Source organism: Sus scrofa, chromosome 8, assembly GCF_000003025.6.
Source record: "Sus scrofa isolate TJ Tabasco breed Duroc chromosome 8, Sscrofa11.1, whole genome shotgun sequence".
Lineage (NCBI taxonomy): Eukaryota > Metazoa > Chordata > Mammalia > Artiodactyla > Suidae > Sus > Sus scrofa.
Window position 1 is genome coordinate 3,794,917 of NC_010450.4, and position 19,112 is coordinate 3,814,028.

At 50.1% G+C, this 19,112-nt stretch overlaps 1 protein-coding gene and 1 long non-coding RNA gene across 2 annotated transcripts; one reads left to right on the top strand and one right to left on the bottom strand.

Annotated features, from left to right (window-relative positions):
- LOC110262050 lies at positions 689–2,313 on the bottom strand. The gene is made up of 2 exons (XR_002346550.1): positions 2,217–2,313; positions 689–2,018 (listed from the first exon to the last, which is right to left on the bottom strand). It is a non-coding gene; the product is annotated as an uncharacterized LOC110262050 (long non-coding RNA).
- On the top strand, positions 2,394–18,809 carry GRPEL1 (GrpE like 1, mitochondrial). Its single transcript, XM_003356847.4, is given in 5 exon segments — positions 2,394–2,524; positions 5,263–5,425; positions 6,912–6,924; positions 6,927–6,992; positions 17,698–18,809. Coding segments are annotated over 5 exon segments (690 nt in total). The 5' UTR covers positions 2,394–2,423; the 3' UTR covers positions 18,045–18,809.

Sequence of the window (19,112 nt, forward strand, 5' to 3'; positions counted from 1 at the left end):
TCTGTTCAGGAAAATCCCTTTTTTTTTTTTTTTTTTTTTTTGCTTTTTAGGGTTGCACCAGCAACACAGCAACATACGGAAGTTCCCAAGCTAGGGGTAGAATCAGAGCCACAGCTGCCAGCCCACACCACAGCTCGCCGAGACAATGGATCCTTAACCAACTGAGCAAGGTCAGGGATCAAACTCGAGTCCTCAGGGATACTGGTCAGGTTTGTTACTGCTAAGCCATGATTCAAACTCCGTTTCCACTGAGCCACGACCGGGAACTCTGAAAATCCATCGTTTCAGATGTGGATCCAGGATGCCACCTCTTGGCTGACCGGGGGTTCAGGTGTACCAGAAGCACTGCCACTTCGAGGGCCAGTGCTGGTCTGTCTCAGGACACAGCAGCTCTAAGGGCTGACCTTCCTCATGCCGCACTCTGAGCTGTTTATGGCAGGATCCCCATCAGATTCCCGTGAGCCCCACGAAGTGTTAGGAAATGACACTTGCACCTCTTTCCAATCTCCCAGGAAACGGAAGAATCCCAGCTTGACAAGCAAGTGGACGAGCGCTGAGAGCCAACACTGAGAGCAAGTAAAGGACTTGTCCAAAGTCACGGCCAGTGAAGAAAAGTCACTACCTCCACGTGACTCATCATCCAGCTTCAACTACTACTGGCATTTTGCCTTTGGCATTTTCCCAACCCTTTTTTTTTAACCTGAGTAATCAGCATATTACAAAGCAAATAAATGACAGACACTGTGACAACTTACAGTAAATACTTCTATATAAACGATGGGGGCCTTTTTTAACCTAACCATTTAGGCCATCTCTCCCTAACAAAAGTAGTGGTAACCCTAGCTAACAGCCAACACCGTTTATGTTCAAATTTCCCCGTCTCACAACTTTTTTTTTTTTTTTTTTTAAGGGTTGCACCTGTGACATATAGACATTCCGGCGCTAGGGGTTGAAAGAGCTGGTCTACGCCACAGCCACAGCAGATCTGAGTCACATCTTCAACCAACACCACAGCTCACGGCAATGCTGGATCCTTAAACCACTCTGCTGGGCCAGGGATGGAACCTGAGTTCTCATGCATACTAGTTGGGTTTGTATTGACAGGAACCACACAGACGTGTTTTTTTTTTTTTTTTTTTTTTTTACAGTTGGTTTGTTCTATCGTGATGCAAATAAAGTCTACGCATTCCACTCCATTATGTTTTTATGCTTTTATTATCCGTCCTACTTTTTATTTTCCCTTCAAGCCCCTAACTAATAACTGACTCATGTGTGCAAGAGAAAATTCCACATTCTGGATTTGACCTTTTGCCTCCTTCTGCAGGTGGCACGGGGCCAGGCCCAGAGTAGCAGTCACCTAACATGATGAATGCTTTTAACGGGAACAAAGCAGAAGAACAGAGGTTTGACCCTTACACGTGTGACATGCAGGCAGCACTCCACTTGGGACACTGCAGGCTCCAGGGCCCATCCTGCGGAGAAGACGGGAGGTCAAGCAGTGCTGAAGCAGAGCCAGGACAGAGCTCCCAAGGGCGGCTCGCTTAGGGGCAGCAGCCTACAGAACAGGCAGCACCTCCCTGTCCAGCACCTCGGCTCCTTCGTGGCACGTGATACAGCGCGGGCCTTTGTTAGATTAACAAAAACATTTGTATTTATGAATGTTCACTGTGTCCCCAAAATTCTCCTCGGTGCTATTCTTACTGTGTTTTGTGTTTCACTGAGAAAATTAAGAGGGCAAAGAAAACAGCATGCACGCGGTCCTCCTCACCAGCACCAACGCTGCCGCGCGGTGTAGCATCTGCTTCCCGGTCGTGGGGTAAGGACGGCGTCTCCGCAGCCACCGGCCCTCCGCCCTCCGCCGCGGAGCCGCCAGCAGAAGGGGCAGAGCCCCCCCAGCGCTGTTTTAGCCGCACTTCTCTGCAGTGCTGCGGTTGCCAGTAGACGTGCTTTTGTCCTTGGCCTATGTGCATCTGTCCTACACTGACGCCCGGCGCGCGGCACCGTCCCAGGAGCTCGGGCTGAGAGCGAGAACAGGTCAAAGGCCCGCCCCAGAGCCTCGCCGGCTCCCAGAGCAAACTACGACCCGAAACACGCAAGGCGCAGCCAGACCGGAAAACGCGCTCGCGAGTCTCAAGGCCCCGAACGTACGCACTTCCGGCGCCCCACCCCCTCGGAGCGTCCCCTCCCACGGTTTCCTTCACCTTTCACCTCCTCACCTTCTGGGTCTCCCGAAGGCCTCAGACCCGCCCACCGGGAGAGAGGCCCGTGCTTCGTCAGGACGGGCATCATTGGTGAGTATAGTCTGTCCATCAGAGGAGAAGCGGCGGTGGATTGGCTAAGGAGAAGTGGTTGGGCGGGAAGGCCAGCACGGAGTCTGCGCGAGGGGCTGGGTCCCCGAGGGGGCGGGCCAGCGGCTCCCGCGCATGCCTGTGGCGCGCGCAGGGCTGACGGCGGCGGCAGTCATGGCGGCTCCGTGTGTGAGGGTGGCGCGGCGCAGCCTCTCGGCTTTAGCGTTGTCTCTCAGGTAAAGGGAGCCCGCTACTCGGCGTGAGGAGGGGCGCCATGCGCGTGCCGTCCCCGCGCGCGTCCGCCGCCGCGGGCCCTGCCTTGCTCTGTCCAGGACGTGGGTGTCGTGGACAGCGGTTCCCGGACGGAGGGCACGGACACCACCCGGGCTGCACGCGCTGTGGGGCCGGAGCGAGCGGGACGGCGCCCCGCGCTTGCCCGAGGCCACGCCGACGCGAGCACGAGCCGGGCCCCGCCGCAGGGCCGGCCGGAGGTGGCCGCGTGCGCGGGTCCCGAGGCGCGGGCAGGGGCGCACGGCCCCGGTCCGCCTCCGTCCCCGCCTGCCCGGCCGGGGTAGAAGTGCGGGGGCTCCGCGGCGGGGGTCACGGGGCGGTGCCCTCGCTTACCTTTTTCCCTTCTTCCGTGTTTGTTTAAACTCGAGGCTTCTGCTTTTTCAAAGTCCAGCCGCTTGAGTTGGGGCGGCCAGTGCTTAGCACACTCTGGGTGGGAGGCGCTTCCCGGAACCGGGTTATCCATTAGAGGAGCTGCCGGACGGGACCTGCGCCTTCCCCGCAGCAGCTTGTGGGGCGGATGGGAGGCCCGGCCGGTGAGCGCCGCCCGCGGTCGGGGGACGGGCCGAAGCCGCGGTTCTGGCCAACCCCCCGGCAGCGCCCGAGTCGAAAGGAGCTCGTGGCTTTGCCTCTGGAATTAGTTGCCGGGAAGGCGACGTCCAAGTCAGCAGGAGTTCGTCTCTGAGAACTGGTTTGTGGGAGGAATCCCAGGTGGGGGCGGCGGTCGGGAGAGCTGCCTTGTGCGCGGAGTTCTGAGAGTCGCTGAGCTCTCCGAGCCTCCCTCGGACAGCCCTCCCCAGCCGCCCACCCGCTAGACCGAGGTGGGCTCTGGCTGCTGCTGGAGCCTCTGGTGCTGCCGAGGGGGCTCTGCCCGAAGCATGTGGCTGTCACACCCAGAGGTCAGGACAACGGGAAAACATGACAGGCTTCGTAATGGTTTTCAGATTATTCTTTTCATGACAAAGGTAAAAATAACGAAAAGGATTTTGCCTCCCCCCATCCACAGACTAAGGGACCCTTCCTTTCTACAGGCTTCAGACCCATGTGCCTACACAGGATTTCTGGTTTGTCTTCATAAAAACGGGGTCTTGTTTTCTGTATTTCTCTAAGTTGCATTTCTTTCTCGCCTTTTTTTTTTTTTTTTTTTTTTGGTTTTTTAGGGCCGCATTTGCGGCATATGGAAGTTCCCAGGCTAGGGGTGGAATCAGAGCTACAGCTGCCCTCCTACAGCGGAGCTCATGGCAACACCAGATCCTTAGCCCACCGAGCAGGGCCGGGATGGAACCCCAATCCTCATGGTCACTAGTCGGATTCATTTCTGCTGTGCCCCAACAGGAACTCCCAAGCTGCATTTCTGACTACATAGTACAGCCACGGAGTAGCCAAAAGATGGCAATTCAATGCATTCTGTTTGGTAGCTGCTTGTTTTTCCAGATGGTGGAGGCGGCAGTCTGCTCAGCCATCTCCCGACCAGCATTCTGTTTCCATGCTGCCTTTAACCTTCTGTGCGTGTGTTCTGTGTACTCAGAGCCTTCCTCTTCCCGTTGAGGCAGTTTTCTTTGGTCTGGGAAGAAAATTGAATGTAGTTTATTTTCACATTGGACCGTGGCATGATTAAGGGCTCCCCTGGACCTGGTGAAGAAGTACGTTTTAAGGCTGTTCTGTTGTTTGTTACTGGCTTTGGGACCTTGGGCTTATTGCTTAACCTTTTTCATGTGGGGATTAGATTGGGTAATATCCTCCACTTCCAGTCTTGGTTTTGCAGCTCTTTATCTTTCCCCGAACATCTCCATGCTTTGCACTTTCCATGCCTTTGTCCACACCGGTCCCTCTTCCTGAAGTTGGGTCTGTCTCAGCCATTCCTGACTGTTGGTGAACTCTTACCTGTCCTACAGTGCCCTTCTGCACAAACCCTTCCGTGGCCTTCCGTTTCACAGAGCTGGAGATACTCTCTTCTGAGCCTTCCAAAGCACGTGATTCCTCTCCTGTCAGTTTCAAACCCCAAGTGACGGTTCTTTGGGAGTAGGTGACTTTTTTGCATGACTATGGGCTTTGTTATCATCCTCAGCGCTGGGCCTCACCTCCACGAGAAGCCCCTGTGTCAGCACATGGTGGCGTCTGGATGACCAGATCTCTGAGAGAGGTGTTCAGAGTGGGAAGAAGAGCCAAGTACCGTAGCCTTGGTGCATCAACATGTTAGTTGAGGCGTCTGTTGCAGAAGGTTTTATGTAGACAGATGACTTCCATACATCGTGTACAGTTCGCCTTTATTGAGTCTAAGATAAATCCTTTCTCTCCCAGGAGTGAATAGCAAATTTTTTTTGTTGTTTTTGTTTTGCTATTTCTTTGGGCCGCTCCTGCAGCATATGGAGGTTCCCAGGCTAGGGGTCGAATCGGAGCTGTAGCCACTGGCCTACACCACAGCCACAGCAACACGGGATCCGAGCCTCGTCTGCAACCTACACCACAGCTCACGGCAACCCCAGATCCCCAACCCACTGAGCAAGGCCAGGGATCAAACCTGCAACCTCATGGTTCCTAGTCGGATTCGTTAACCACTGTGCCACGACGGGAACTCCAGCAAATGTTTTTTTTTAATTATCTCTTAATTTCTGAAGTCATACGTCTGAGTTTAACAAGCAGAAAAACCATGGTCTTAATTTCTAGCACGTGGCTTTGTCTTTAGGCCCTCTCCCCGGCTGCTGTGCACAGCCACAAAACAGAAGAACAACGGCCAGAACTTGGAAGAGGACGCGGGTCAGAATGAACAGAAGACAGATCTTCCCTCTACAGAGAAGACCCTCATGGAGGAGAAGGTCAAGCTGGAAGAGCAGCTGAAGGAGGCCATGGTAAGGCCACCGGCTCCCGGGGGGGAGCATGGTCCGTGAGATCCCAGGGGAGTTCTCTGAGGATGTCTGACTAGCCTCCATGCTTTCTTGACAACAGCAGCCAAAGCCGGACAAAAGCTGCCATTGTCCAAGGACCCCGTTGGGTCCTAGGAACAGTTAACTGCTGCAGAGAGACAGGAACCCTAGTTGTCTTGAGAATCATCCTTGTGTGACACGTAGAACGTATCAAATTAAGACTCAAGGAGTTCCTGTTTCGGTGGCTCCTTGGAAACGAACCTAGGGTCCCTGGCCTCGCTCAGTGGGTTAAGGATCCAGTGTTGTCATGAGCTGTGGTGTAGGTCGCAGACATGGCTCAGATCCCATGCGGCTGCAGCATAGGCCGATTTGACTCCTAGTCTGGGAACTTCCATATGCTCTGGGTTTGGCCCTAAAAAGCAAACTAAGCAAATAATTAAAAGACTTAAAATGGTTTTTACAAGTAAGGAATATTCATTGTGGCCCTTGAAGCTGGTTCTTGGGGAGGACGAGGGTGGGGGCCAGAGGTGCAGTTACCGTGCTCTCTGAGGGAGGTGGGAGTTTTATGAACTGGTTGGTAAGACAGATTCTTGCACCACGTGAAAGAGCACAGGTGGCACACATCAAGCTGTTGAAGGATTTAAGAATGAAACTTCCAAACACAGTGTGCTGACACCGTTCTAAACAACAGCCCTGTGAGTCAGCTGTTACCTTCCCTGTTTACAGATGAGCAAACTGAAACCCAGGACAGCTGGGTAAATTTCCCAAGGTCGCCTGGCCACCGAGTTGGTAGGGCCAGAGCCTGAGCCGCCTCGCTCTTAGCCATGGCCTGGAATCCCCTGAGGACTGAGAACAGAGTGACCTAGTGCCCGTGAAAAATAGAAGCGCCCAGAGATGGATGAGATTGCAGAAAAAGTTGGTGAGAAGTGAAGATAGCAGAGTTCAGATGATGATTGTACGAGTGTTTCGGCCGCGCCTTCTGGGCCACGGCAGAAGCACCAAAGGTTCATTGATGGGGTTTTCCCTCTGCTGTGGGGTGGAGGCCAAAGCCATCCAACCAAGCGCCTTGTTCTCCTAAACGTCTCCTCGGGCTGTGGGAGCGGACGCAGGTCAGCCCTCACTGGGGCTCTGGGATGCGCTGAAGTTGACGACTCTGCTGAGGAATGACTGGTCCTTCTTGAGCGGAGTCCTCAGAACCCTGAGGACCTGGAGCTTTCTCTTCGTCCTTTCCCCAGCTGTACCCTGAGTGAGAATGGCCTTGTGACACCTTCGTCCCCGCCTGGTGGGAAATAGTGGCACGGGGTAACTTATTTCTGCTCACTGGCAGCACTTGACTGTAATCCAAAATCTCAAATGGATGATTGGTTCTCTTTGTATTTTGATGCGTGGTTTTGTTTTGTCAGATTTGCTTTCCTGTGAATTTATTCCATACTAAATTCCTATACATTTTCTTTTCTTCTTCTTTTCGAAGGAAAAATACAAGCGAGCTTGGCAGATACTGAGAACTTTCGGCAGAGGAGCCAAAAATTGGTGGAGGAAGCTAAACTCTATGGTAACTTTGAATATCACATGACGTGGCTCCCGGGAAATGGGGGCAAGGTAGAGGGTCTGTAAGGCCGCCCACCAGGAGCCTCCAGGGCGGCCAGGTGGGAGCCGGCTGCTGCCTTCCCTCCAGCTCTTAAGGTGGGTCAGCTGTTGTCCGGGGCGCGGGATTGCTCTCGTGACTCACACTTGGAGCTGAGAGCGTCCTTCAGTGAGGAGGGTGCTGGGTGCTTTTCCACGTGCAGACCTCCGTGTGAGCTGGTGGGAACGAGCAGGTCGGCTCTCTGAGGTTCAGTTCCTTAGCTAGGGCGGCCGTGGCCGTGGCCTTGGCCTCCCTGAAGGCCTCCTCAGACACCGTCTGCGCTATCACCTTTGGCTGCTTTTGTCATTGTCCTTCCCATTTCACAGTGGAGGTCAGTGACCTGCCAGTCAGCGCAGAGCCGCTTCTCCCAGCCCCGTGTGTGTTGTTGATGACACAGAAGGCTGCCGTGCGAGTGCCCATGGGCCTTCAGTCCCTGTGTTCCAGACGCAGGACTGCAGGTTCACAGTGGAAGGCTCAACCCTGCCCAAGCACAGGCGGCGAGCGCACCCAGTGGAAACTAACATCCAGGCCTTGTGGGTACAGAAGAAAGCTTTTCTTGGAGCACTTTTGTTCCTGCATGCTGCCGCCTCAGCTCCTGTTCTCCTTCTGTACGGCTGCTTGCCTGCGCCCCAAATGTCTGGGTTCTTCAGGACCCGGGGCCAAGCCTCCCCTCCTTCTTGCGCCCCTTCCCTGCTGACCGGCCCTCTGACAACCATGAGCAGGTTCTGTGTCCAGCCCAGAGATTTCTTGTCTTCCAGTCCCGTATATCTCTACCCGGATGTCTCAGGTATTTTAAACTGAATTCTTCCCTCTGCCTGTGCTTCCTTTCTTCCCATTTGAGTAAAGGATGACTGCCCCCCCCAGTCTAGGTCGGTCATCTGAACCCAACCTCCCCATCCCTCATGCCCACTTCCTCCCATCCAGCGAGTGGTGGTGGCTGGACTCTGCTGCCTGCACTCTGCTCCTGTGTCACTGTGCCTCACCCCAGACATGCAGATGTGACGTGAAGCACAGCTTGACCACAGCACACCTCCACCCGTCTGCTAATCCTTCCAGAACTGTCAGCTGCTCCGTGTCTGCCTCTTCCCCGTAGACTGGCCTCCTTTGAGTCCTCCAGTGCTTGAATAGCTGTTAACCCTCCAGGGCTCAGTTCACAGAACCCTCCCCTGAGGGTAGTATCTTAAGCCACCCTCAGAAAACAAGGGAAAATTAGGCAGACCAGTTTTTCTAGACTTGCTGCAAATAGGTTTATCTGACATTTTATCAGCTATAAAACTGTGTCTAACAATAGCTGTATTACAATGCAAAAGCCTAGAATTCTCTTGTTTTAGGAGTTCCTGTCATGGCTCGAATGCGACTAGGAACCATGAGGTTGCAGGTTCGATCCTTGGCCTTGCTCAGTAGGTTAAGGATCCGGTATTGTGGTGAGCTGTGGTGTAGGTCACAGACAAGGCTTGGATCCCGCACTGCTGTGGCTGTGGCGTAGGCTGGTGGCTACAGCTCCGATTAGACCCCTAGCCTGGGAATCTCCATATGCTGTGGCAGCGGCCCAAGAAAAGACAAAAAGACAAAAAAAAAAAAAAAAAAAAAAAAGCAAAAGTCTAGTAAGTTAATGACGTTCCTTTTTTGATTCACTTAGTGTGATAATCTGTAAATGCATCCATGTTGCTGCACATGGTATTTTGTTCTTTTTTAGGGCTGAGTAGTACTCCCTTGCATGTATGGGCCACATCGTCTTTATCAGTTTATTTGTTGGTGGACATTTAGGTTGCTTCCATGTCTCGGCTATTGTAAATAGTGGTGCTGTAAACACAGGGGCACATGAACCTTTTCAAATTAAAGTTTTCTTCCCTTCTGGATGTATGCCCAGAAGTGGGATTGCTGTATCATATGGCAACTCTACTTGTAGTTTTTTAAGGAACCTCATTACTATGCTTGTTTGCTGCATTAATTTGCATTCCCACCAGCAGCGTAGGAGGGTCCCGTTTTCTCCACACCCTCTCCAGCATTTGTTATTTGTAGACCTTTTGATGATGGCCAGTGTGAGGTGATGACGCACTGTACTTTTGATTTGTGTTTCTCTATTAATTAGCATGTCCAGCATCTTTCCAGGTGCTTTTTGGCATCTCTCTTCTTTGGAGAAATGTCTGTTTAGATCTTAGCCCATTCGTTGATGGGGCTCCGTCTTGTTTTTGTTTTGACGCAGAGCTTCATGAGGTGTTGATTATGGAGATTGAGCCCTTGTTGGTGCTTCATTCGGATGTTTTCTCCCATATTCTGTGGGGTTTTTCCTTTTGTTTATGGTTTCCTTTGCTGTGCAGAGCTTTTAAAAAATTTAAGTAGGTCCCATTTGTTTAATTTTGTTTCTGTTTTCATTACTCTAGAAGATGGATCCAAAAAGATACTGCTGAAATTTATGTCACAGTGTGTCCTGGGAGTTCCCGTCCTGGCTCAGCGGTAACGAACCTGAAGAATATCCGTGAGGATGTGGGTTTGATCCCTGGCCCTGCTCAGTGGGTTAAGGATGTGGCCTTGCCATGAGCTGTGGTGTAGGTTGCAGACGTGGCTCAGATCTGGTGTGGCTGTGGTGTAGGCCGGCAGCGACAGCTCTAAATTGACCCCTAGCCTGGGAACCTCCATATGCTGCAGGTGCGGCCCTAAAAAGACCAAAAAAAAAAAAAAAAAGTGTTCTGCCTATTCTCCTCTAAGAGTTTTATAGTATCTGGTCTTATATTTAGGACTTTAATCCATTTTGAGTTTACTTTTGGGTATGATGTTAGAGAATGTTCCATTTTTTTAGATGTAACTGTCCAGTTTTCCCAGCAACACTTATTTAAAAGACTGTTCTCTGTTGTATGTTCTTGCCTCCTTTGTCACAGATTAGTTAACCATAGGGGCCTGGGTTTATTTCTGGGCTTTCTGCCCTGTTGCATTGATCTGTGTTTTTGTGCCAGTACCACAGTTTTGACGACTAACTTTGTAGTATCGTCTCAAGTCAGGAAGCCCCTTTCCTACAGCTCCGTTTTGCTTTCTCAGGATTGCTTTGGCTATTTGGGGTCTTTGGTATTTCCATACAAGTTTAAAATTTTTGGTTCTAGTTCTGTGAAAAATGCCATTGCACTGAATCTGTAAATTGCCTTGGGTGGTACAGTTTTGGTTTTTGGTTTTTTTTGGAGGGGGAGGTTCCGCCCCATGGCATAGGAGTTCCCAGGCCAGGGACTCAAGCTGCAGTTGTGACCCACACCGCAGTTGCAGCAATACCAAATCCTTTAACCCACTGTGCCAGGCCAGGGATCCCATTGTGCCACAGCGGGAACGCCAGTGTCGTCGTTCTGACGATACCAGTTCTTCTAGTCCGAGGACATAGTGTTCCTTTCCATCTGTTGGTGTCGTCTTCGGTTTTTCGGAGCACAGGGTAGGTTTATTCCTGGGTGTTTTATTCTTTTGAATGCAGTGGTACTGACGTTCCTTTCCAATCTCTCATTACTATTGTTCAGAAGTACAAAGATTGCTGTATATAATTTTTGTATCCGGCAACTTCACCACATTCATTGATGAGATCTGGTAGTTCTCTGGTAGCATCTTCAGGATTTTCTTTTTTTTGTTTTACTTTTTGTGGCCACACCTGCAGCATGCAGAAGCTCCCAGGCCAGGGGTGGAACCAGAGCTACAGCCACAGGCCTATGCCACAGCCAGATAGGATCTGAGCGGCCTCTGCCACCTATGCCACAGCTTGCGGCAGCACTGGGTCCTCACCCACTGAATGAGGCCAGGATTGAAGCCACATCCTCAGAGAAACAGCGTCGGGTTTTTATCCAGCCGAATCACAGGGGCAACTCCATCTTCAGGATTTTCAGTGTGTGGTATCATGTCATCTGCAAACAGTGGCAGTGTTCATTCTTTTCCAGTTTGGATTCCTTTCATTTCTTCTCTTGATTGCTATGGCTAGGACTTCCAAAACTGTGTTGAAAAGAAGTGGCAGGAGTGGACATTGTTTTGTTCCTCCTCTTGGAGGAAATGTGTTGAGCTTTTCACCGTTGAGTATGATGTTAGCCGTGGGTTTGTCATATGTGGTCTTTATTATGTTGAGCTAAGTTCCTTCTACGCCCACTTTCTGGAGATTTTTTTCTCATAAAAGCTTTATGTCAAAAGTTTTTTCTGTATCTACTGCTGTGGTCATGTTTTTTATTCTTCAGTTTTTAATGTGTATCACATTGATTTGCACATATTGAAGCATTCTTGCATCCCTAGGATAAATCCCCCTTGATGCTGTTGTATGATGTTTTTAATGTGTTGTTGGTTTTGGTTTGCTAGTATTCTGTTGAGGATTTTTGTGTCTATCACTGATATCAACCTGTAATTTTCTTTTTTGCGTGCTCTCTGTTTCTGATTTTTGTATCAGGGTGATGGTGGCCTCATAGAATGAGTTTGGGAGTGTTCTTTCTCTGCAGTATTTTGGAACAGTTTCAGAAGGATAGGTGGTCATTCTTCTAAATGTTTAATAAAATTCACTTGTGAAACCGTCTGGTCCTGGACTTAGGTTTGCTGAAAGTTTTGAAATCACAGTTTCAATTTTAATACTTGTGATTGGTCCCTTCATACTTTCTCTTTCTTCCTGGTTCAGTTGTGGACTATTGTACCTTTCTAAGAATCTGTTCATTTATTCTAGGCTGTCCGTTATATTGGCATGTAGTTGCTTATAGTAGTCTTTTATGGTCCTTTGTATTTCTCTGCTGTCAGTTGTAACTTCTTCTTTTTCATTTCTAGTTTTATTGATATAAACACCTCCCTTTTTCCCTTGATGAGTCTGGCTAAAGGTTTATCAATTTTGTTACTCTTTTCTAAGAACCAGCTTTTAGTTTCATTGTTTTGTCTCTTTCATTTATTTCTGCACTGATCTGTGCTTTCTTTGCTTCTACTAACTTTGGGGTTTTGTTCTCTTAGTTGCTTTAAGTGTAAGGTTAGGTCGTTTATTTGAGGTTGTTGTTTCCTGAGGTAGGTTGTATTGCTATAAACTTCCCTTATAGAACTGCTTTTGCTGCATTCCTTGGGTTTTAGATTGTCACGTTTTCATTTTTATTATTCTCCAGGGTTTTGTTTTTTGTTGTTGTTGTTTGTTTGTCTTTTTCTAGGGCCGCTCCCGAGGCAAATGGAGGTTCCCAGGCTAGGGGTCGAATTAGAGCTACAGCTGCTGGCCAGAGCCACAGCCACATGGGATCCAGGCCACATCTGCTACCTACACCACAGCTCATGGCAATGCCAGATCCTTAACTGAGCTAGGCCAGGGATCAAACCCACAACCTCATGGTTCCTAGTCGGATTCGTTAACCACTGAGCCACAATGGGAACTCCTCCAGGTGTTTTTTGATTTCCTCTCTGATTTCTTCCAGGATCCATTGGTTATTTAGTAATAACATGTTGTTGAACTTCCATGTATTTATGTTTTCTACTTTTTTTTTCTTGTAGTTAATTTCTACAATCATAGCATGGTTGGGAGAGATGCTTGATGTGATTTCAATTTTCTTAAATTTATCAAGGCTTGTTTTGTGGCCCAGCATGTGATCTATCCTGGAGAATGCTCCATGCGTACTTGAGAAAAATGTGTATTCTGCTTTCAAATGGAATGCTCTGTAAACATCAGTTATGTCCATCTGGTCCAATGTCATCTAAGGGGTTCCTGTCATGTCTCAGCGGAAACAAATCTGACTAGTATCCATGAGGACGCAGGTTTGATCCCTGGCCTTGCTTAGTGGGTTAATCTCCAGCGTTGCTGTGAGCTGTGTGTAGGTTCGGATTTGGTGTTGCTGTGGCTGTCGTGTAGGCCAATAGCTGCAGCTCCGATTCAGCCCCTAGTCTGGGAACCTCCATATGCTGCAAGTGCAGCCCTAAAAAGACCAAAAAAAAAAAAAAAAGTCATTTCAGCCCTGTGTTTCCTTATTGGTTTTCTGTCTGTGTGCTCTGTCATTGGTGTAAATGGGGTGTTATAGTACCCCACTATTAATATTTTACTGTCACTTTCTCCCTTTGTGTCTATTAATGTGTATGTATGCTGTGTGTATATGTGTGTTTGTGTATGTTATATATTGAAGTGCTCCTATGGTGGGTATATATGAATTTATAATTGTTGCGTCACCATTTTTGATTGATCCTTTGATCATTATTTATTTAGTATCCTTTGTTTATCATGACCATCTGTATTTGAAAATCAATTTAAGTATTGCTCCTTTGGCTTTATTTATTTATTTTTTTTAACTTTTATTATTTTTTTCTCTTTATGGCTACACCTGCAGCCTATGGAAGTTCCCAGGCTGGGGGTCGAATTGTAGCTGCAACTGCTAACCTTCACCACAGCTTGTGGCAATGCCAGACCCTTAACCCACTGAGCAGGGCCAGGGATTAAACCCACATCTTCATGACACTGTGTTGTTTCCATCTGCATGCAATACTTTTCTCTATCCCCTCACTTTTAGTCTGTATGTGTCTTGATAATTGTTTTGGATTTGTTTTTCTAGGTCTTTTTTCTTTCCTTCCTCTTTTATTGTTCTCTGGTGATTTGATGTCTGTCTTTAGTGTTGACGTCTCTCTTTAGTGTTAGATTGCTTTGTGTGTGAGTGTGTGTGTCTATTGTAGATTTTATTTTGCAGTTACCATGATGTTTTGATACAGAACTCTGTATGTATGCAAGATTGTTTTAAGTTGCTGATCTCTTAATTTCAAGTGCGTTTCTAGTATCCTGCGTTCATGCTTTCCTCTTGTCACATTCCTGGTTTTTATATTATATATGCGTGGGGATGATTTCCTACCTTTACGGTATGTTTGCCTTTACTGGCGAGCTTTTCCATTTGTAGTTTTCATGATTCTAGTTGTGGCCGTTTCTTTTCCACCTAGAGACGTTCCTTTAGCATTTGTTGGAAAGGTGGTTGGAGGTGCTAAATTCTCTTAGCCTTTGCTTGTCTATAAAGCTTTTGATTTCTTCATTGAATCTGAGCTCAAGCTTTGCTGGGTACAGTATTTTTGACTGTAGGTTTTCCTTTTCATCATTTTAAATATATCATGCCACTCTCTTCTGGCCTGCAGTTTCTGCTGAAAAATCAGCTGATAATCTTCGGGGGGTTCCTTTGTATGTTACTTGTTGCTGTTCCCTAGTTGCTTTTAATATTTTCTCTGACTTTAGCTGGCCAGTTCGATTCATGTGTCCAGGTGTGTGTCTCCCTGGGTTTATCCTGTATGGGACTCTGCTTCCTAGACTTGAGTGAGTGTTCACTCCCACGTTAGGGATGTTTTGGGGGTATTCTGTCTTCAGATATTTTCTCAGGCCCTTTTCTCTCTTCTTCTGGGACCCCTGTAATGTGACTATTGGTGCATTTAATGTCCCAGGGGTCTCTTAGACTACCCTCATTTCTTTTCATTCTTTTTCTTTTTTTTCTGAACCTTAAATATTTATTTTGAGATATAATATACACACACACCCCAATCATATTTTAAAATAAATATTATATAAAATTTATATGTAAATTATAGTTTTATTCTTTTTCTCTTTTATGTTAAAAAGGATAAGCTCCTTGCTGGCAAGAACAAGCCGTATCAAGTTACTTGTGTGATGGGAGAGTGGGGGGTGTGGTCTTGCCATGTTGACCCTACTGTTTTTTGTTCTGTTTTGTTTTGAAGTGTAGTTGATTTACAGCTTTGTGCCCATAGCTGATATACAGCAAAATGACCCAGTCTCCACACACACACACACACACACACACACTCTCTCTCTCTCTCTCTCTTTCTCTCTCATGTTCCATCCCAAGAGATTGCATATATCGTTCCCTGTGCTATACAGTAAGACCTCATTGATTATCCGTTTTATTTTCTTTTCTTTTTTGGCTTTTTAGGGCCACACCCACAGCACAAGGAAGTTCCTAGGCTAGGGGTCGAACCAGACCTGTATCTGCTGACCGACACCACAGCCGCTGCAATGCCAGATCCTTAACCCGCTGAGCGGGGTCCGGGATCAAACCCGCATCCTCGTGGATACTAGTTGGGCTCGTGATTGCTGAGCCACGATGGGACTCCTGCTGGCCCGTTTTAAGTAGTTTGCATCTGCTGATCTCAAACTCCCAGTCCGTCCCACTCTCTCCCCTCCCCTCTTTGCTCTTTATTCTGTTCTGCAGCAGCGGTGTCCACTTTTGTCTTCCAGCTCACTTATTTGCTCTCCTGACTTACTCTGCTGGGTTCCTTCTAGAGTAGTTTCCATTTCAGTTATTGTACTGGTCACCTCTGTTCCTTAAAGCTTCTGGGTCTTTTTTAAACATTTCTTGTGTCTTCTCAACCTGGGTCTTCTTTTTCCGAGATCCTGGATCATCCTCACTCTCGTTACTCTGAGTTGTTGTTTTGGGTAGACTGTCTGTCTCCGCTTCGTTGTCCTTCTTGGGTTTTGTCTTGTCCTTTGTCTGGAACATAGCTCTCTGCCATCTCGTTCTATCTTTCTGTGGTGGTGTCTCCACTCTGCACGCTGCGGAATTGGAGTTCCTCTGCCGCTGGTCCTGCCCCCTGGTGGGTAGAGCTTGGTCTTGACCCTCTGGTGGGCAGGCCTGTGCCAAGGGGTGTGTTCAGAGGTGGCAGTGGGCTCTGGATGACTTTTAGGCAGCCTGTCTGCTGGCGGGCGGGGCTGTGATCCCATCCCAGTATTGGCGCCCGCAGGCTGCTGGTGGGGCCAGGTCTTGGTGTCCAAATGGGGGCCTCCAGGATAGGTCACACTGATGCCTGTTCCCTGGGGACTCCACCACCAGTGTCTCCCCACAGTGAGCCCCGCTGACCCTGCTTCCCCAGGACCCCCTCCAAGACCCGCGGGTAGATCTGGCCCAGGCTCCTGTGGAGGCCCCGCTTTGCCCTGGGTCCCAGTGCCTGGGGGAGCGTGTGTGCACCGTCCAGGACTCGAGTCCGTTTTCCCGTCCAGAGGAGCTCCTGCACGCAAGCCCCTCTGGCCTTCAAAGCCAAACGCCCTGGGGGCTCCTCTGGACGCCAGACCCCAGGTCCAGCGTGGGGCCCGGAGTGCTCGCTGCCGTGGGGGAACCTCCATGGCAGGAGCTTTCCCAGTGTGTGCCACCCACCCGGCAGATGCAGGCCATGGATGCATCTCAGAAGCAGCCCTCCTCCTGTCCCGCTGTGGCTTCTTTGTCTTTAGTGGAAAACTGCTTTTTTTAGGTTCCAGTCTTTAACGTTTTTGTCAGTGGTGCAGCAGCTGGTTGCGTTTTTTGGTGTTTTCGCGGGAGGAGGTGAGCTCGTCATTCTGCCCCCCCCCCAGCTCCTCTTGGATGTTAACTTGCATTTTAAAGCAGCAGCGTGAAAGTATCCTGCGAAGGAGTAAAGTTTGAAACGAGCCTCGCCTCCTGCCAAGTAGAGCCTCTGAAAGCTGGGAGGGCTGGAGCGGGAGCTGGGCTGCGCGAGCCTCCCTCGGCCCTGGCTCCCACCGTTCAGCAGCTGAGGCGTTTTCTGGAAACCACGTCCGAGTTTCTAACATGTTATTTCTCCTGTTAGATTGGGGCGAAGGCTGGGCGTGCAGCTCAGTAACCTCTAGCGCAGGGTGCCCAATACTCGCTGCCAGTTTGTGAGTAGCTAACGGTGGTCCACACACCTGCGTGTCGGTTAGGTCCTCTTGTCCTGGTTTATAACCTGAGGGGCTGAGGCCCGGAGAGCTTAACCAGGACCACATGGCAGCTCGGGAAGAGCACCCGGGCCCTGGCTCTCTTCTGTGCACGGCAGCTGCCTCTTGCCGACGGACCGGCGGGGCCCACGCTGGGGCTGTTCTGCCCTGGGGAACCGTGTGCTCTGAGTGTGCGCAGCCTCTTAGTTGGGCGCGGACTGCCAGTGAGGGGCTCTGCAGGTTTGCAGCTACCCTTTTTTTTTTTTTTTTTTTTGTCTTTTTGTCTTTTGTTGTTGTTGTTGTTGTTGCTATTTTTTGGGCCGCTCCCACGGCATATGGAGGTTCCCAGGCTAGGGGTCCAATTGGAGCTGTAGCCACCGGCCTACACCAGAACCACAGCAACGGGATCCAGCCGCGCCTGCAACCTGCCCCACAGCTCACAGCAACGCCAGACCCTTAACCCACTGAGCAAGGCCACGGTCGAACCCACAACCTCATGGTTCCTAGTTGGATTTGTTAACCACTGAGCCACAATGGGAACTCCTCAGCTGCTTGTCTTTATATCTCATTGGCTTTTGTCTAAAACTCAGAAAGGTTTTTTGTTTTTTTAATCCAGGCATTGAATTTCTTTCTTTTTTTTTTTAAAGGGCCGCACCTGCGGCACATGGAGGTTCCCAGGCTAGGGGTGGAATCAGAGCTGCAGCCACCAGCCTACACCACAGCCACGCCAGATCTGAGTCCCAACTGCAACCTACACCACAGCTCACGGCAACACCAGATCCTTAACCCACTGAGCAGGGCCAGGGATCGAACCTGCGTTCTCATGGATGGTAGTCGGGCCCATTGCCCCTGAGCCACATTGGGAACCCCCCGGCCATGTAATTTCCAAGACAAACGAATGTTTTCAAGAGGTGTCACTAAGCGGCTGTGTGTGAAGTTAGGGCACACAGTTGTGCGTTGTCAATGCGCTTGCTACACGTGGTGTCCTTGCCCTTGGTTTAGGCATTCAGGGCTTCTGCAAGGACCTGCTGGAGGTCGCAGACATCTTGGAGAAGGCGACACAGTCTGTCCCGAAGGAAGAGATCAGAGACGACAACCCCCACCTGAAGAACCTCTACGAGGGGCTCCTGATGACCGAGGCCCAGATCCAGAAGGTGTTCACCAAGCACGGCTTGCTCCGCCTGGACCCCCTGGGCGCCAAGTTCGACCCGTACGAGCACGAGGCCTTGTTCCACACGCCGGTGGAGGGCAAGGAGCCGGGCACGGTGGCGCTGGTTAACAAAGTGGGCTACAAGCTGCACGGGCGCACCCTGAGGCCCGCCCTGGTGGGGGTGGTGAAGGAGGCCTAGCCGCCGCCAGGGCTGCTGGCGTTTGCAGGTGACTCTCAGAAGGCCGGTTGTCTTTGCTCCTGCCAGTGCTTTGACCTTTCCCTGACCCCCGTTGGAAGGCTTCGGTCACCACGGCGCCACAGAACAGCAAGCCAGTTGCGCAGTCGTGTCAACAGACTGGAGCTGGGGAGTCGTTCGTTGATTTTCCATGCATATTTATAGGTGGTGTGCTGACGGATCGCTGCCGGAGCCTCGGGTGTCGTGAAAAACACTGTGTCTGCTCAGACTCTGGTGACCTCAGAGGGTTTGAGATGAATAAAAGGTCGATGTCTGGCTAGCTGGCCGCGCCGCGCCTGTGTCCTGTGCGTCTCCTGCAGCACACGCGTGCCCGGCCCGCCGCCTTCCATTCACGGAGGAAAGGCCCAAAGAGTTTAAACATTTTCTTGCCAAGGAAAAGTTGATGCCTTGGCGAATCTGTTTGAGTTCAGTTACAGTCGGTCTCGAGGCTGCAAGGGCGCCGTCTGGCTTTCGGCGATAAGGCCCCCCCTTAGCATTCATTTTGCCAGTAACTGAATCTGACAGAATCAGTCACTTTTGTCCTGTATCGTTCATCTATTTAAAGAAATGTTTAAATCTCTGCCCCACTAATTAGTGGTGACCTGAGGGTATTTCCCCTCCTAAGATGGACTTTCCTAGAGATCCGAGAACCGCATGTTTGGTCTGTTTCAGTGTTGATTTTTAAACTTTATTTAAGAGGATTAAAGCCCTGACATGTTTATTTTCCTACGTTCCGATAACCCTTTTGTGTGCTTTGGGGGAGGTGACCCTTGCGAAGAGAAGCCTCACTTGGCTTCCCAGGCTCTGCTCAGACCCTGCCTCTGTGTACCTGACATGCAGACGCGCTGGCTTGAAGCGAGAGCAGCTTCCCTCTGGGGGCAGATGGGAAGCCAGATGCACACGACCTGCAAGCGCGACCCCTGGGCCTCTCGCCGTAGGACCCTCTGGGCCCCACTCACGTTAGGGGACAGCGGGATGGCTGAGGTGCCGTTCCTGACAAGTGAGACGGGAGCTGTCCAGTCTTTTCCTCGA